General features: G+C 31.7%; 1 protein-coding gene across 1 annotated transcript in view; it reads right to left on the bottom strand.

Moving 5' to 3' along the window:
* LOC134705759 (unconventional myosin-Ia-like) overlaps nt 1-20,175 on the bottom strand; it is a 30,533-nt gene extending 10,358 nt beyond the window's left edge. The window contains exons 1-4 of the mRNA XM_063564477.1: nt 20,059-20,175; nt 7,285-7,350; nt 6,559-6,786; nt 5,000-5,114 (exon numbers count right to left, since the gene is read on the bottom strand). Of these exons, the coding sequence (XP_063420547.1) occupies nt 5,000-5,114; nt 6,559-6,786; nt 7,285-7,350; nt 20,059-20,157 (508 nt within the window). The 5' untranslated portion in view covers nt 20,158-20,175. The remainder of the gene's footprint in view (nt 1-4,999; nt 5,115-6,558; nt 6,787-7,284; nt 7,351-20,058) is intronic.
* Between the last annotated feature and the right edge of the window lie 707 nt (nt 20,176-20,882).

Consider the following 20,882-nt stretch of genomic DNA (forward strand, 5'->3'; position numbering starts at 1 on the left):
AACATCTGACAGTCAGGAATTATTCTGAAGTACACATGTCGACCAGAGGCATGGAACAGAGAGGAGAGGTTTTAAAGTTCCAGATGCTAATCTGAGATTCCAATTTGAACTAAAGAAAGCAATATATAAAGATATGTAGGAGAAATAATCTATATGAATAAAGTTATTCCACAAAAGGAACTTGTTGTTTTTTTGTGTATACAGAATTTGTCAAACGTACCCATAACAGAAGAGATGTGAATGCATCCTTCATAGTCTTGTAATACTGATGGTAATAATTTATATAATTTCTGAGATGATATAGCAGTGCCATTGGTTTCCCCTTCTCCTTGTTCAAAGAACTTGATCATCTGAACTCTTTTGTTCTTTAAATTGGAGCCCTGTTCAAGAACAGTTAAAAGAGCATATGCTTAATTTTCGTTATCTTTTAGAATCATCATTTTAAAAAATATTAAATAAAACAGGTTGTACATTCTACATAAAATATGTAGTCGGGAATGTGTTTGATTAAATATAGGGAATCACTCAAGCATGACTGGAGCGGGCTCCCCATAGCTCAGTAAACGCCCCCCCCCCCCTCTAATGTAAAGTTCTGGATCCGCCACTGAATATTGGCTTGAACAGTTCGAAGGAAGTCTTCAAATGTATAAAAAAAAACATAATGAAAGTCTTTGTGCTGGTTATTATCATACGGGAACGAAAATTTAACTTCAAATTGTGAAAAAGAGTGAGGGGTAAGATTCATTCCAAAAAAGTATCGTCTGATTCAAAATTCGTTCGAAAAAATATTGATGTCCGGCAAAATTTAAGACCCCAAAAGATATTATAAATTCTGATCTTTAAAAACCTCATAATATTAAGTTTTGAAAGAAAAAAAATATTTGATTGATGGAGGCGGACAATAAATGTTCGCGCTCAGACAAAAAAAAACATACCCCCTTTGAAGTTAAATAATTAACTTACTTCCTTGTTGATGGATTGTTTCCTGGCTTGCTTTGGTAGAGTATTGTTGCATGTTTCACTCTCGAGTAATATATATGTATATATATACGCATGTGTAGTACATGAAATATGAAGACACCCGTGTACTACTAGTACTTGACTTGTAATAGTGAGCATGTATGAGAAAAATAGAGTGAGCCACCGTCCGTATACGGAAACAATAAATTTAAGGGAACTTTGATATTCTTGAATCTGTTTCTGAGTTGTGGAGAACTAACATACAACTGACAGTGGGACGGTTATTCAAGTAAAGTACTATAATACAATCGAGTCTTTATGTGATAAACTATAATAAAATTGAGTCTAATGTAAAACTGTTAAATAAGTAAAGACTTTTAAATGTCTTGCAAATTTTCGACTGAAGGTAAACTACTAAGAAAAGAAAAAGATATACAGTAAATAGAAAATTCAAATCGTATGAATCGTATAAATAATATTGGCGAACAAAAAAAGTATCACATTATGTCGACGGACAATTGTAAAATGCTATAAGATAGAATAAAAATGTTTCGAAAATATAACACAAAAGAAATCATGAAATAACTCGGTGCAATCCCAATTTAAGATGCAAACACATAAAAAAAATTTAAAAAAATCACACCATGTCGCCACATGACACAAAACAAAAACCAACTGCAATCAACAAATAAGACGCAAAAGAGTCACAAGAAATAAAATAAAAAAATCCATTCGCGGGCAACCACCGACTTATTATACTGTATGATCGAATACAAACATAGCCAAAATATGACACCAAAGAAATAAGACGCAAACTAAATTACAAGATCAATAAATGATGTATAAAAAAATAATTCAGAATGTACAATTGGTTAACACAAACAAAAGGAATACAACGATATAAATCTATGCTACCCCAAAATCCCTACTAAATGGTCAATCAATCCGGGTTACTGTATAACTAAGGTGTAACAAAATGTGTAACAAAACTTTTTAAAATAATACAGAAATTATGACTGTCGGTGTAATTGTAATTGTTTAAGAAAAAAACATGTCAAACATGCAAATATTGTTTTTTTTTTTTTTTAGTTTAAATCACTTAAAAGTCATGTGATGTTACATATATAGAACGGGTGTGTTCGATGCGTAAATAAATTAACAAAACCCCGTCATATAACATCAAACTTTGAAATTGCGTACAAATGTCAAATTTGGGTGTGCCACTTTGGGAATGGTCTTAAACGATTGACAATCATTTCTCAATTTTGGTAATTTCCCCCAGATTTTTTCTATGTCGGGCAAAAAAAAGTAGCAGTTTATAAGGAGCCCCCCTAAATGACGTAACAACTTGACTTATGGTCGTTTTAATAACGATTGTTTGCAAGTTGCATTGTTAACAATTGTACAATATGAAAATTAAACAACTTGAATGCAAATATATATAATAACTTTACGGAAAGTAACTTTTGTGACATCTTGACAACCGTATACAAAGTTTATTTCACTTTTCTACCTTCTAAACACAAGAGGTCGAATTCTTTTGTTCTATTTAAACCGCATATCGGACTGTCTTGATGACTGGATACGGCGTAATTCTATCCGTACGTGATATTCTGATCGATTATGTATCCCGGAATAATTTCTTACCCGTGCCGTTCCCTTTGACGTATTACAATGACTTGCCGAAATAATGTAAACAATCGGATTATTTTTCACTGGAATTTTTAGACATGAGCGCCAACGTAGACCACCATGATATTTTATTATGTGAAAGATACAGAAGAGTACAGTTGATGGTTAAAAATTTCAAGATGGTCTACGTTGGCGCTGATGTCAAATTTCGTTTCCGAACATGACGAAATTGTAGATTTCTTACACTTTTCGTCGTTTAAGCCTTTTCAAGGTCTAAGTTTGAACATATTTGAGTACAAAACACCTAAAAATATGGTTCTACAGGGACGAGCAGATACTGAAGTTCATTACACAAGCGTGATGGGTTTTAACTTCAAAGTTTAAAAATTCTGGAAAAAGGGGGGCCAGAAACGGCCCTTATCATACCTTGTCCAAATTTATTTGGTTATATGTTAACTGAAATGAAAGTCGAAAAGTGGTATTTCTGAACTTCACGATAAAAGAGATGGCAAAACGTTTATTGCAAGCAATGATACTGATAAGGCTGAAATACTTGCCGAATTTTTCACAAGTATATTCACTAAAGAAGATGACGAGGATGAAAATATATTAAGTACGATGAACCGTCTAGTGATGAAGTCTTTAAACCAAAAGAAATTAACAAATTACTTAAAAACTTATATACGTCAAAGTCACCAGGGCCTGACCAGGTACATCCTTAAGTTTTATATGAACTTGCAGACATAATTGACATTCAACTTTGTATCATTTTCAATAGTTCATTTTCATCTGGTATTGTACCAGAAGGTTGGAAAATTGGTCAGATAACAGCGTTGTTTACAAAGGTAGATCAAAGATAATCAGCTTGCGTCAAACTACAGACCAGTCAGCCTTACAAGTATTATATGTAAGATCATGGAAAAATTGACAAGAAAGAGAATTGTTGACCATATGACAATTTGGATTTATCGGGGAACGATCAACAGGATTACAACTATTAAAAGTACTAGACCATTGGACTGAAATTCTAGATAATGAAGGATCTATAGACGCTATCTATACTGATTTTATGAAGGCCTTCGATAAGGTTCCAAACATGTAACTGGGTCCAGAGCTTCTTAAATGGTTGAAAGCAAAGATTACAAGTTAATGGCAATTACTCACAGTGTCATAATGTAACTAGTGGCATACCACAAGGGTCAGTTCTCGGACCAATACTGTTTGTTCTTTTTATAAACGATTTACCCTTATGTGTGGACTCTGAGGTATATTTGTTCGCAGACGATACACAATTATATAGAGATATACAAACCCCAAATGATATAGACATAGTTCAACAAGACATAGACAAGTTGTTCAGATGAAGTGAGAAATGGCTGTTACGGTTCCACCCCGATAAATGCAAAGTGCTGCCAATATCCACGAAACAAACGAAGAACCAAGATGGGAGATACAAGATGCCAAAATATGATGGTGCAGAAACAACTCTAGAAACTATGGCATGTGAGAAAGATGTAGCTGTTAACATAGATTCTAAGCTTAAATTTGACAAGCATATACAAACACAGGTTAACAAAGCCAACCAACTTGTAGGACTAATCCGAAGGTCATTTAAGTACTCAGACTGCGAGAGTTTCTGTTTACAACTTAGTATTCAAAGCACTAGCTAGACCCCATCTTGAGTATGCCAGCAGTGTTTGGAGTCCTTATAAGAAAAAGGATATTGACTCAGTTGAAAACGTACAAAGACGGACTACAAAAAAACTTCCAAAGATCTATCACACGAAGACAGATTAAAACTTCTGAAATTACCAACACTTAGATAGCGTAGACTACGAGGCGACACGATCGAAACGTACAAGATTCTCAATAACATCTATGATGAAAGGGCATCAAGTGGTATTTTCACATTAAGTAGTGGTTCAATGGCAAGAGGCATTCTTTGAAGTTAGTCAAGAACAGGAGTAGGCTGGATGTTAGAAATTATTATTTTACCAACAGAGTAGTAGAAGTCTGGAACAGTTTTCCTGAGACAATTGTAACTGCCAAAAAAAAACGTTAAAACATTCGAACGAAGACTAGATAAATATTGGAAAGAACATCTTATGATTTATGACTACACAATAGATTACAACTTCACGATCGGAGGTAGCACATTAATCAACAGTGATAGTGACAGTGAAATAGAGCCAAATATAGAGGAGCAAGCTGATCACCTGCGTTTGGATACACTTAGGTAGACTTAGGTAGATAGATGTTGAGTTTGAAACGAGTGCTGTATGCTTCATATTAAAAGTGACACACCTAGAGGAAATTCAATTACTTTCGATAATTTGAACAATTATAATTCCGTTTTAAACTGTTGGTGCAGTTAACTATTCTATTAGTAAAATAGGATATTAAATACCTCCAATAACCTGTCCATTCTCGTCAAAGCTGAGTTCTAAAAATTTAGCGAATCGACTGGAATTATCGTTGATTATTGTTTGTGCATTTCCAAAGGCTTCCAGAAGTGGATTAACCTGAAAAAAAATTATACAATATATTGAGACACGTTAAAAGTGTCAAAAACTAGCGTATTTACATTAATTTTTATAGTATATCAGACATGCACGATGTAGCCACCAATTCAAAAAAATAATAACTGAAGGTTTGTCACCATGCATCTAGGACTAGAAAACAACAATAAGAAGCATACATAACCTATTAATATAATGTACCATCCATAACATATAACCATTTAATGTATGAAAAGGGAATAAAATATCTTTGATTTGACGCCTGATTTTATTTTAAAATTATTATTGTTCGAATTACGCCATATAAGTGTAAAAAACCTAATTCATGTCCAGCTCTTATTCGAATATTTACACAAGCAGATGTCGTTAACAAATCAAAGGTTCGTTAAAATTAAATCCATGTTCACCGTGACTAAGTGATACAAATTTTAAACAATACAAACTGATAATGCATATCTAGATTTTGAACGCATTCAAATATCTTTAATTAATGAAACAAATATATATATCCAGTGTTCCATCAGAGATTGAATATTAGATTTCTAGTACAGTAAGTCTCCGTTATATCACATGTGTTTAAGGAGAATTCCATAATTGCAGATGGAGAAGAGCAGTTAGGAGACTTCTAAATCGAATGAGGCATGGTCAATTGTCATGCGTTTATTTCGTACCAAAATCAATTTTCAAAAACGTGTCAAGTCCTACTTAGATTTACAATATAACAGCTTAAAGTTATCGTGTTATAATGCGTATTTCTAAACAAATCAAATTATTAAGCGTTAATGAATGTTTAAATCGCAAGTCTTAGATATTTTGTATCCAGAATATTCGACTTATCTGTATTTTAACTGATTTTGCTCTATTCCAAATTTTAAATATTTTAAATGTCTTCTCATATGGTTGGTGATTCGTGTCTAACAAGAGATGCTTACTCTGTCGTTATTCTTATCCTTTTAAAATTCAACCCATTCTTTGCTGTTGTTTATGGTTTTTTAGTCCGTTTTTATGTATGTTGACGTTTGTTTGTGTTGCACTTCAGTGTGTCTGTTGTTCCGTAATTTTTCTCCTTAGATTTCCGTCGGTTTAAATTTGTACCGCGTTTTTTTTTCTCTCAATCGATTTGTGACTTTTGAACCGCGGCATACTGCTGTTGTTTTTATTTATGATTGGATTTTTAAGAAAACGGACACGATAAGCTGCATAAATGGTGAGGGAGCAAGATTCTGATTCCATTGTGTTGAACTCCTGGTGTACACACTCTTCTATAATGATGTTAAATCTACGCAACTCTTCAAAACATACACATACATTCAGGCGTACACATATAAACGAAAATATTAACACGCATATATCTTACAATTATATCGTAAAACATTTTAAAATACAGCATTTTATCTATAGGTACTTACTACATTTTTTAAAAGAATCATTATTATAAACATGTTACCTGTACAATTTTGTTGTGCAAGTCGTCGTCTCCATTTGGGCTCATGTAAACCAAGTGCTTAACCATGAGTTTTGTACTTTCTGTTTTACCGGCTCCTGATTCTCCACTGACAAGAATGACTTGATCAGTCTTTGCTTCTCGTATTCTTTGGTATGCACGAGCCGCAACATTGTAAATATGCGGTGGCATGTTTGCTTCAAATGTTTTCCAGTCGTATTTTTCATGGTTCTTAAATAAATAATGAAGCATTTTATACTTTACGCAATAAATTTAACTTGAGCCGACCAGGAAAGGTGTCGCATACATATTATAAAACCTATTCTAATAGCCTTAGTTGACCGAGTTGTGTTATTCGTTGGGCACAGAGTTGGTGATGTAACTGTTTGAGTCGTATGGTAAATAAAGATGAGACATAAATATATTCTACCACACTAATAAACAATAATCTGTTTACAAAACTTTGAATTTTTGAAATACAATGACTATTCTACCTCAGGAATAGATAACCTTAGCTGTATTTGGCAACCATTTCAGGAATATTTGGTACTCCATGCTCTTCAACTTCGTACTTTTTTTGGCCTTTTTAACTTTTTTTATGCGAGCGTCTCTGATGAGTCTTCAGTAGATGAAGTTATAGTAGCTTTGTCATTATATATTTATGCACTTTAAAAATCGTAAAGAATATTTTTATTTCGTTTTTTATTTACACTATTGTATAATACTCACTTCATTATCAAATATTGTCAATGTTTTGTATGGGTTTACAGCCAATAAAATTTCACCACAATTTGTCTGAAATGTAGAAAGTAAAAATACTTGTAAAAATGCAGTAGTAAATGTACATTGTAATCACTTGTTTTCAACGTATCTGAAACAGATCTACTTGCCAGCACTCAGATGTGTTTTTTTACTTTAGTTATGCTTCTACAATACGCATTGGTATATCGCTTAAATATAAGGCCAGTGCGTCTAAATTGAAAAGCTCTTTTATGTGAAAACTTATGGTCAAACTTGAACAAAAACGATGTTGATTGTTTACATTAAACGCATATGTGATTGTTCTCCATCCAGGTTTCGGAATATAAAATGCGTCCAAAGAATGACTGACTGATATCGTGTCTTCGGTTTTTCCGTTAATAGATTGATAAATTAAAGTTAATCGTGTACTACATTGGATGCATTTTTGTTGTGATTCAGCATTTAAAATGAATCCACGACACCAAAAAGTTCTGAACTGCTCATTTCCTATCTTTTGTATTAATGTTCGAATCTGTGAAATATGAGGTAAATCAAGCAGTATTTAAATGTAGCTTACAATTAATAGCAATATTAAACTAATAATGAAGAAAGTTGATAATTTCTTTCAAAATGTACGTGCAAATATGATATCAATGTTGACAATTTCTTTGTACACACATTTTTGTTTTATTTGCAGCGAACAGGGTACATCAGTTGATTTAGAATTGATTTTATTTAAGCAACCCACTAAAGAGTTGAATAAGTACTTAACTGTATTATAATGTAAACTATTTAGCATTCAATGAGTTATTTCTTGATTTCTTGTAGTATGCATCAGGACTTAAGCAGAATCAGTTATGATAAAAAGTGTGAAACTTATATCTAATATTTTACGGCCATATATGATTATGGTATGGTCGTCCACTACAAGGGAAAACATAAAAAAAATTAAACGAAATGGTCATACTTCAAAATGATCACACTCTATTAGAATTAACAAAAAAGCTTTGGCCGATAAAAGACAAACAAGCCACTAGAAACTAATTACAATTAATCCTAAACTTAAGAAGTCATTAAATAAAATCATTATATGTCCGATCTACCTATATTTGGTCAAAAAAAGTCAATACGATCGTTTTAAAGTATTTTGCGTCTACCTCACAAAATCTTGTAAGGCACTATAGAGTAACGTACTTCGTTATGACATATGTTATTTAGATACAACAAAGTGGTATACAATGTTGTGTCAAATTGGTCAAAAATTTTAGAAATCGCATTAAAGGTTAATTTGAGTTTTTGTAAACGATGTGTGAGCAATTATATTTGTGTTTAGCCAAAACCGACCTCAATTTTACTACCATTGGATACATACTACACAACATAATGATTACTAGTGAAATGTCTGAAATTGTTTCATTTCAAGGTAACTTTTTACGTTCTCATATCATACAATACAAAATAAGTATATGTGAATGAGACAATTTTCCACAAGAGTTAAGATGACTTAGATGATAAAATATACTATATTAGAACTCCACAAATCAACACTCCTTTTTAGGTTTACGTATATGTACTGATTATCTGTATTCTATTTACATACACTACTAACTTATATTCTATTGATATGCACTACTTTACTATATTCTTTTTAAATGGACCTGAACAGAAAAAATATGACGGTAGCCTTTGTATTATTGCTAAACTTTTAACTAGATGTTTAAATGGGCCGGTGTCGCGAACCTTTGTCTATGTGCATATCCAACAAAGTACATTCTTCAACATTGTATTCAAAAATAGACTCCATGAAAAAAATTCTCAGTTTTGTTAATTAAGTATTAGTAATCATTTAATCTGTCTAGGATTTCTCTATATTCTTTAGCCTTTGCTCAAAACCCCAAATCGTGTAAAACAATCCCCATTTCAGGGCAGTTATTTCTATCAATAGTGACAATCTACTAATCATATCAACAAATTTGACTTGTTAGTTTGTCTTCACTTGCTGATCATTTTTGTAATTTAAAGTGTTATATTTTTTTTTATCACATGTAAGGAAAAAGATCGCATTAAAATGGTAAAAATCGTCATCAATGGACACAAACTACAATAAGGAGTTGTGAAACAATTTCCTCCATTTGTGTGTCTGATTTTGCTTATTAAGTTTCTTCTAAACCTAATATGAATTTAAGTTATAAGGCTGAAACGCAAAAAAAATGGTAAAACTCTTCACCAAAGGGCAATAACTCTACTAAGGAGTCGTCGCACGATTTCTCCGATATGTCTGAATTGAAGATCTTCTCTTTCTGATCACGATTGCCTATTCAAGATGACAACTATTTGTTATAAGTTTAAGTATATAAGGATAAAAAACAAAACAAATGTTAAAAAGATTCAGTAAAGGACAACTGCTATAGAAAAGAGCCTCCTGACGATTTCAATCATGCATACTTATTTTTTGAACTTGTCTTGCTGACCATTTTAATGCAGTTCAATTATACTTTTCAAGATAACAGGTAAGAATATAAATAAAATAAAAGTAAATTTGTATAAATAGAAATAATAATTTGGTCTTTAAAGGGAAACAGCTCCTACCGGTTGCACTTTGTAAATACAACTGTTTCAAAGATCTCGCCTCTTTTGAGGATAGATATACTACTCATAGATATTTTGTTTTGTTAACGTACAAAAATACGCCACACAGCCCTATATTTTGACCTTTGAAAAGAACAGTTGTACATATGAGCTTTCCATTCTGGGATATATATTTTTCGAATATTCATAGTAGAAGTGGTACAGTTTTTGCTGCAAAAGTGCCCCTTTTTGAAATTGCATTGCCTATATTTACAGAAATGCAAAATATAAGAATTTGTCCGACAGTTAGATGTAAAATTATTTTCCTAAAATGTTATAGAGTGCAATGTACTTGTTCAGAAAATGTCAGAGTTATCTTTCTTTGTACTAGTAGTTATAGTATTTTATGATTGTGTTTTGTAAGGTCTTTATATGACACTACTGTTATTTTGCTGAAGTCCTAAGACCTTTAATAAATTGGATACCCCGATGATGAAAGGATGTGTCGAAAGTAGTTTAGACTGAGAACATGCCTTAAACATTCTTTCAAATCCATTTATAAATGCTTAGACACGTCGCACGATACTGGTGTCACCGAAGTTACACATTTGAAGCCGTTAGCTAAAAAAAAAAACGTTAGAATGCACGTTTTTAAGATGACCATCCTAATTTAACGATTTTTATGAGCGCAATACGTTAAGAACTTTAGATTCACGTTTTTCTTAGATAATAGATACGGAACTTTTTTTTATTAACAAATAAGAAATAAAAATGTGAATTGAATTCAAAGCAATCGGTTTCATAATTATAGAAGTGTTACTAAGAAGTGTTACAATATGTCTTGATTTTTCAACCTTATAACACAGGATGAACAGGAATTCACACTTTCAAAAGAACAAAAAACGCTTTGAAAATATTCTATTGTGCATTGAAAATTAAATGAATGAACTATTGCAAATTAAAATTTCCAGGAATTGTACATGTTGGCATGTTTGCAAAAGTGTAACGGATCATAACATGAGGACCTCGTGACAAGTAAATGATTTGAAAGAACCATGATATTTATATTTTTTACTTTCTATGAGTTCCCATTTGTTAATCAAACTTTTCTTTTGTCAAATGAGTTGCTATCTACGAATCGTTTCGAACGCATACAATTAAAAAAGTGTTGTTTTCATTTATTGATTTGTAGATTATACAGTTTATTCGATTTCTTGTTTACAAAACTTTGAATTTTTCGAAAAAACTAAGGATTTTCTTATCCCAGGCATAGACTACCTAAGCCGTATTTGGCACAACTTTTGGGAATTATAGATTGTCAATTCTCTACAACTTTGTACTTGTTTGACTTTAAAAATGTTTTGATATGAGCGTCACTGTTGAGTCTTGTGTAGACGAAACGCGCGTCTGGCGTACTGTATTATAATCCTGGTACCTTTGATAACTATCGACAGAAAGTGGACAGATTTAATGATAAAATAAATAGGTCTACCCACGTAAAAGTAGAAGGGAAAAGACCTTTTTGAGTAAAATATTGACCTGATTTATACATATTCAACCTTCTAGTTTTAGTGTATTGTATATTTTTTTGTATTTTTCGTCGTAGTTGTTTTTGGCCGTTGTGAGCCCTTTTTTATTTAGGATTTGCTATGTCCCTTGCTATCTTCATTTTTATACTTAAACCAAACATAAAGAATAACAATTACGACCGACAACAACCAACGAGATACGCTTGATAACAAACTCATTGGTTTAGAGAGACATGTAAAATCTGTTGCAGTATTTAACATTTTAATGTTATATCTAATTAAACAGCAAAACTGACTCTAATGCGAAAGAAATAATTGCAATAAAAAACAATTCGTTATGTAGTGCTACGTATACACGGCGAAGAAACGTTTTTCCTTTCTAAAATAAGACAGAATTGTCATTACCAGCTTTAAATCTACTTGCACCTCATCAAATATACCACGACTATCATTTGTTAAGCCAGACGCTCAATAAGTCTACATAAGATTAATCAGTGCGGATCTTTAAATTATAATACATATAAGTGTTACTCAGAAGTGTTACAACATGTATTGATTTTTCTGTCTGATAACACAGAAGCACAATGGTCGCGTCATATGTCCCATTATGTGTAGTTTTATGTAGGATGAACAGGAATTCACACTTTCAAAAGAACAAAAAACGCTTTGAAAATTTCCTATTGTGCATTGAAAATTAAATGAATGAACTATTGAAAATTAATATTTCCAGGAATTGTGCTTGTTGGCATGTTTGCAAAAGTGTATTGGATCATGACATGGGGACCTCGTGACAAGTATTAAAGTGATTTGAAAGAACCATGATATTTATATTTTAACTTTCTATGAGTCCCCATTTGTTAATTAAACTTTTCTTTTGTTAACTGAGGTAGTTTAAACATATTTATTTATAGTGGATTGGGAAACAGGTTTGCAACTTATATTAATCCCTTTCCACTTTGCGGGTGCGAGTGCTGCCTTATAGGGACATTAGCCTGCTCCTTTTCGAAATCTACAAGGGTGTCTTTACCGTGCAAGAGATATGGCTCTCTCTTAACACGGGTCAACCATTTATCGTCCCCTTCTGACGGACTATCATCGTTTCCTCAAGACCAAACTCGCAAATGGTGTCAAGGGAGAGCCGAATGAGTTGCTATCTACGAAGCGTTTCGGACGCATAAAATTAAGAAAAGTGTTGTTTTCATTTATTGATTTGTAGATTATACAGTTTATTAATGTATATCTGTGACATAAAATGAAAGATAAATACCTGTGACATATACTGATAAATAAATACTTTTAATATGTACTGAAAAAATATATTACAAAATATATGTGATATAAATTTGTAACATAAAAATAAAATCAGGAATTATCGTCTTTCACTGTCCTCGATTTCATGATTTCCGCATTCGGTTAGAAGACAAATGTATAAGATGTGAAACGATTTACATTCTCAAACGTATGTTCCTACCCTAAAAATTCCAAAGGGCAAAGGGCCATATGATAAATAGAAAAGATCGCACTTCCTATTTATTGTGTGAACATACTTAATTAAATGGATAAGGCAAATTTGAAAAAATATGTATATTAATTTATCGGATATGATTAACGAAAACAAATAGTTCCAAAATAAAACTCCAGCAAATAATTTTCTAGTAAAAAGGAAAATAGCAAGAATACCGAATTCCGAGAACATTCAAAGCGGAAACTCCGTGATCAAATAGCAAAATCAAAAGATTCTATGCATCAATCGTAGATAACAACTGTCATATTATTGGTTTGGTACAGGCATTTTCTTATATATAACACGTCTGGGGTGTTAAATTTTCAACCTGTTACATTTGTTGGCTATTATACATTTGTTTCTATGTTCTATATTTTCTCTCATTTATTTATATTGTAGTCCTGTCATGTAATATTGTCATTTTAATGTTATAATTAACATTGCCATTAAATCGGGAGGTTTGGTATGTCACAAAACCAGGTTCAACCCATCATTTTGCTTTTAAAATGCCCTGTACCAAGTCAGGGAAATGGCCATTGTTATATTATAGTTCGTTTCTGTTTGTGTTACATTTTAATGTTGTGTTTATATAGTGTCGTAGTTCTCTTATATTTGATGCGTTTTCCTCAGTTTAAGTTTGTAACCCGGATTTGTTTTTTTCTCTATCAAATTATGAATTTCGAACAGCGGTATACTACTGTAGCCTTTATATATTATATTTTTTTATTTAACCTGGTTTCATAGCTCACAAAACTTTTCACGTACACTGCAAATATTGCGGACGCCTGACGCGTCTAGACGCGTTCCATTTTTAAACACAATATGTTCAGTTATTAACATTCGTGTTCCACATTGAACGCCAGTGTTAAAGAATATAACACATTGTGTTCAGTCTTTGAACGCACATGTTCAAGACAAGTGTTCTAAATTGAACACTAGAAATGTTCTAATATTGTAATGGGGAGTGATTTTTTTTTTCATCGCTTCAGAGTCAAACAGACGATGAATAAGGGTGATTCGCACTATAATTTGACGATAAATGTATTTTAGCTGTATCAACATAAGCAAATTATAGTTTGGTAAAAAAAAATGAAAGAGCGTATTTATATAAGCGTGCAAATGATTGATTTTTAGTATAAATCTTCTTTCTAAAGGACTTAAGTTCTTTGGGTATATTTTTTTACAATGTAAATGTGTAAATGCTCATGAAAACGTTGCATTTCACTGGATAGAATGACGATCAGTATATTTACTTACCAATATTTAAAGACCCAAATTGAATAACACAGATTGTTTATTTTGTAAATACGGGATAGAATAATATCAGTGTGATCATGAATAAATGTCTTTTACTATTTTTATTCAGTAAATCATGTTGTATATGGATAACAATATACTAACTTACCATAACATTAATAACATATTTATGGATGTCTGCCTATCACTAAAATCTTTATACTTGATGTCAGTTAATCGAAATATCTTTATACATATTGTTTATTTACTGTATTTACTTCTTACTAACAACATATGGACCTGTAATTACCTGTATTCTATTGCATAAACGATATCAATAAAGGTAATATTTAAATGCATTTGGTAAAATACGGGACAGTTTAAACTATCCCGTATTTAGTGAAAAAAAAATGATTTTTTATGTAATTTTTCTTCCCCCAAAAATATCTTTACCCCTTTTTTTATAAGATCTCCCCAAAGAAAACCCTTTCATAAACTTTGTTTTACATTCATAAATTATTCTTTTCTATCCCATATTCAATATTAAAAGACACTTTTTTTATTGAAATCGCCGTATATATACTGATCCTCATTCTATCCCGTATTCAATATAAAAAGACACTTTTTTATTGAAATCGCCATATATATACTGATCCTCATTCTATCCCGTTCAATATAAAAAGACACTTTTTTTTTATTGAAATCGCTGTATATATACTGATCCTCATTCTATCCCGTATTCAATATAAAAAGACACTTTTTAAATTGAAATCGTCTCCTATATACTGATCCTCATTCTATCCCGTATTCAATATAAAAAGACACTTTTTTTTATTGAAATCGCTGTATATATACTGATCCTCATTCTATCCCGTATTCAATATAAAAAGACACTTTTTAAATTGAAATCGTCTCCTATATACTGATCCTCATTCTATCCCGTATTCAATATAAAAAGACACCTTTTTAAATTGAAATCGTCTCCTATGTACTGATCCTCATTCTATCCCGTATTCAATATAAAAAGACACTTTTTTTTATTGAAATCGTCTCCTATATACTGATCCTCATTCTATCCCGTATTCAATATAAAAAGACACTTTTTTATTGAAATCGTCTCCTATATCATGTATATACTGATCCTCATTCTATCCCGTATTCAATATAAAAAAACACTTTTTAAATTGAAATCGTCTCCTATGTACTGATCCTCATTCTATCCCGTATTCAATATAAAAAGACACTTTTTTTATTGAAATCGTCTCCTATATACTGATCCTCATTCTATCCCGTATTCAATATAAAAAGACACTTTTTTATTGAAATCGTCTCCTATATACTGATCCTCATTCTATCCCGTATTCAATATAAAAAGACACTTTTTTATTGAAATCGTCTCCTATATATACTGATCCTCATTCTATCCCGTATTCAATATAAAAAGACACTTTTTTATTGAAATCGTCTCCTATATACTGATCCTCATTCTATCCCGTATTCAATATAAAAAGACACTTTTTAAATTGAAATCGTCTCCTATATCATATACTGATCCTCATTCTATCCCGTATTCAATATAAAAAGACACTTTTTAAATTGAAATCGTCTCCTATATACTGATCCTCATTCTATCCCGTATGCAATATAAGAAGATACTTTTTTTTATTGAAATCGTCGTAATGATATTATTATAAGACCTTCTGTTTCAAATATATTACGGGAGAGAATGAGGATCAGAATAAGACACATCTAATTATATTTTTTTAGGAATATATAAAATGAAATCTTTCCTTTATTCATATAATAAATTTTAGCAGTTTTACGTCAGTTAAAAATAGGCATTTTTCTCCAATCCCGTACGGGATAGAAACACGATATAGCCTGTAAATTTATACGTAAATGTTTAATGATATCGTTGCTATTGTAAATGTGTTCTAGTTTCGAACATGAAACGTTCCAGCTAATCGTTTTCTCTGAACACCACGTGTTCCAATGTCAAGACAGAAGTTTGTAAAAAGGCATACTGCAACACTAATTTTAAATTTCTTATGTATATGTTATATTAATAGCTTTCTCATTCTTAAATACTTAAATCTTAGTAATTCATTTTAGCAAATGTCCACCGTTCATAAATGTATTGTTATGTATTCTTATGTTACTTTTATAGGGTACAAACACAACTACAGTACTGAGGGGTAATTGTTCGTGCATACCTCGCCGAGAATGAAGAGAAAATTTCGCAGTTCAAGAGATGACTACTTATCCTGCACCATAAAAGAACTTTCATATGTAAGTTTAAGAATTTTAGGAGTGCCCATTGACTTCTTACAAGTTTTGTAATTGCAGATTTATCAATAAAATGTGCACCATTCACTGGTGTACATTATAATTAGAAAACTATTTGAGCTAAATTCGATATAATAACATCAATTTAAATTGGAATTACCGTATACAGATCATAAGTGAAATTACTACATATCTTAAAAAAAAAAGAGGCAAAAGGTAGTTAGTTTCTAGAAATGTGAGCAGTTGTTTAGTGACAAGTCTAACGACAAAGTTTTGCCTAAAACACCTACTGTATGAGCATTTGCTGGACCCTTCCTACCATCTTTTTTTAAAAGCTATAGAACACGAGAGCCTATATACTTGAAAATGCATGTATACCACTCTTTAACAAATGTATCTTAATATCTAATAATGCTGACAAGTATAATGGAATTAAAAAAACGAAATAAGAGTTTAATTCTAATTCTTGAGGAATATCGACATGATCCATAATTTGTTTACTCATACACTTTATATTTCATATTTTAGAACTCACAGTTGATGGATAACAAGGTTAAAGAGTAGTTATAACCCAAGGAGACAAATGTTCTAAAAAATGGAAGCTCAAAAGACGAATGTTCTAAAAAATGGCAGCTCAAAATCAGTTGTAGACGACTCAAATCATGTTCAAAAGTACCTAAGGTAGCAGTGTTACATGAACACCGACTCGACTAGTAGCAGCATATACACAGGGTATTTTATGTTTGATATTGACTATCTGAGTGCTATGAAAGCTGTGGATCATCGAACATATTGGTGATAAACGAGTCATTGACATAAGTATTTTGTAATTCAGGACAGTGCTTGACTTGAGAAGTTGCAAACGATGAGTTAAACTGTATTCATAAGTCACTAAACTTTGTTGTTACATATTAATTTTAAATATGAAGAACAATTTGTTTATGGTTAAATATTTGGACACATTAATTTTTGCAAATTACAAATGTTATATTTTTAATTTGTCTAACTTGTCATTTTAAAGTTGCTTCAATATTTCACATTGTATTGTACTTTTTTTTTAAATTTTGCCTCTTTTAATCAATTAAAGATGTTTTTAATCAATTTAATTATTTGTTTTACAAGACCACAATAATGTTTCAGAGAAAAGAACACTTTTTTCTGGAACATGTAAAATTGTGTTCCACTAATACATGCATATGTATACACTATGTGTTCTGGATATTAACACATACTTCTGGAACACAGTCCGAGCGTTCCAGAAGTGTTACAAGGCTTGGAACACGTAACGGCATACAATTTTGCTCACAAGGTCATGTTCCAGATTCAAACACTCGGCGTTCAAGGAGTACACACTATCCGTTCAAGAATAACACACATAGCGTTCGAAGGATGCACACATGATGTTAAAAACTGGAACACCAAAGTTAATATTTAGAACACTGTTACGCGTTCCAGATTCAAACACTCGGCGTTCAAGGAGTACACACTATCCGTTCAAGAATAACACACGTAGCGTTCGAAAGATGCACACATACTATTAAAAACTGGAACACCAATGTTAATATTTAGAACACTGTTACGCGTTCCAGAAGTGTTACAAAAGGGTATTCAAAAAGTGTTCAGATTCTTAACACTTTTATTTACAGTGATATATGGTAGTCTCATAACATTACATTATATTGACAACGTTGTGTGAACAAAATGATAACAAATCAAGTATCCATGTTATATTGGCCAAAACAAAAATGTCCATGTGCGTATAGTTATCTATGACGCTTGCTATATATCAAAACGAAAAGGCTATTTTTTTTACTTTTTTTGTCGTGTTCGGATTTTGATCTACTGAATGAAACAAAAGACAAGATACCCTAAAGGCCGTATTTTGCCCCCTTTTTTGTAAAAATAATTCATCAAATAAATGAAATTATTAAAGTAAGTAATTTGCATATAATCTGTTCTGTAATATCACCAACGGATTTTATCTTTTAGTATAGTAGAAACCTGGTTTTGGGTTGCTTAAAGTGATTTGATTATGTAAAAAGATGGACAAATGCCTGTGGCTGGAAATCTTCGTTTTTAAAGCTGTCCGCCAACATGAGCCACAGAAAAGAATTGTAATAAAGATTGCATATAAATGGCTTTTTCTTACAACGAAACGAACTTTTTCGCTCACGTTAGCAGAGGCAATCATATATCTATACTTTCTCACGTTAGATAGTAAAGGGATAAGTAATTGTATGTACTGAACTAGCGTATAGTTTTATAAGTTTACGTCACTAGGTATAAGACACGTGACTAGTTTTATAGTGGAAAATGTTTTCCTGGTGGACTATCAGTCCCCGAGGGTATCATCAGCTCAGTAGTCAGTACTTCGGTACTGACATGATTCAACAAACTTCGGACGCATTGAAATTATTAAACGTGTTGTTTTCATTTTTTGTTTACATCACTGGGTCGATACCTCTACTGGTGGACTATCAGTCTCTGAGGGTATCATCAGCTCAGTAGTCAGTACTTCGGTACTGACATGATTTAATAAACTTTTCTTAAATTGTCCGTTTATAAATTTTGAAATAATTAAGAAACTAAGGTTTCAACTCCCTCAGGCAAAGTTGACTTAAGATGAATTTGGCTATCAATTTTAGGTATTTTTGTCATATAGCTCTTCAACGGTTTCGGGACCTATACATCCTCGGATTTGAAATGTTTGGCTTTGAGCATTCCTGATGAAGGTAAATCTACAAAAGCGCTTCAGCGGAAGCATTGAAATTATTAAACGTGTTGTTTTCAATTTTTTCCTGTTACTATCACTTTCTAGCCCGCCGCAAACAGGGCAACATTAAGAATGGACACCGGAATATCTAGAAGACTTGCTGGACTATCGGCAACACTATATATTGTATACATTCCTGCCTTCCTACTAGAATAATAGATATAAGCGTATACGTTATACGAAAAAAACTCTCTCCTAAAAAACGATAATTTCGTCAGAAAAGTAATATTGGAGAGAAATTGGAGAAAGGGCTGAAAATCTTCGCATTAGGCTTTGATTATCAGACACCATCGACGAGAATATTTCCATATGCGAGGTTTTTAAGTTTTAGATTTTGCCACCATTCTTCAAACCTGATTGTGTAAACTATGGTTACATTATAGTGAAATTCATGGACATACTGCCTGTTTTCGAAATGGTTCAGTTATTTTGTTGTGTATCATTAGAGACATAATAATAGACAAATTTTGATTGATGAAAGTTTTCTCATATTTTTAAGGCCACGAAAAATTTGTCACACCTCTTTATTACTTTTAAAAAAATTATGGACATTTCTGAGATTTTCAACGCTCATAACTAATAGGTAAGACGAAAATACATTGTTATACAATATCTATTGAATCAAACTTCAATTTCAACCGTAGACGCAAAGATACAATTATTAACCGTTCATTTCTTGATTTACTTGTAGATGTTGTCATTGATTTATTTATATTCAAATTAAAAATAGCAGTATACCAAAATATATATGCGTTTTAAGCCTGGTATCCTTGACTAGCTTATTTTATTGTGAGTATTTTTAAATATAGGTTCAGAAAATAAATTAACTTTGGAAAAGATTCAATGATTTTTTTGTCAGTACTTACATAAATTTCATCGTTTGCATATCTTGACCTTAACACCTCTAGAACAGAATCTGCGTCAAACTTCTCAAGGCATGATAAATCTTCTCGTTTAACAGCCATATCTACACACCCGCACCTCTGTCAAATGAATGTATCATTTGTATACTTCTGTTAGTGAATACCCCAGTTTAAATCATTTCTAAGAACGTGATTATTCAAAATTCTTGTTAAAGGTGCAGAAAAACCAAAAAGAACAATGTAAACTATTTTATTTTCAAATACATTTAAAGTACCTGATCCATATTTGAGCATGTTTTGTATTCAATTTTGCACGCAATAATTCATTGTAGTTAATCATATGTATGTTGTAATTTCGGTTTATTTTTAAATAGCAAGTTGTCGTTTTGGGATTGCAGTTATTCTTAAAAAAAACACCATATTCTGATTCGGTTTTAATTACTCTACATTATTTTCACACGTTTATGTTATAAAATTAAAGTCGTTCTGTAGACCGGAAGAAACAAATAGCATAACAAGTACTTAATCAGTTAAGTATTGATAATTCATAGAATAATCGTACTTTAAATTACTAGACAAGACAAAAACTGGTCAAGGATATGTTGAAAAGAATATTATATAGGCAATTCTGTCTTACAACGGCATTCAGTTATAAATGGTTTCGTATAACGTTTCTGAGAAAAAACGTCAAATCAATGTAAAGAAATCACCCGTAGAATTCCTTTATATGTACATGTACCACAATGTATTTTTTGCATTATGGTAAACCACTTTAAAAAGAAATGTTCAAAATTCAGGGTTTGTGTGTTATCTTGAACTGATTTTGC

The sequence above is a fragment of the Mytilus trossulus genome, chromosome 2 (genome assembly GCF_036588685.1).
Source record: "Mytilus trossulus isolate FHL-02 chromosome 2, PNRI_Mtr1.1.1.hap1, whole genome shotgun sequence".
Lineage (NCBI taxonomy): Eukaryota > Metazoa > Mollusca > Bivalvia > Mytilida > Mytilidae > Mytilus > Mytilus trossulus.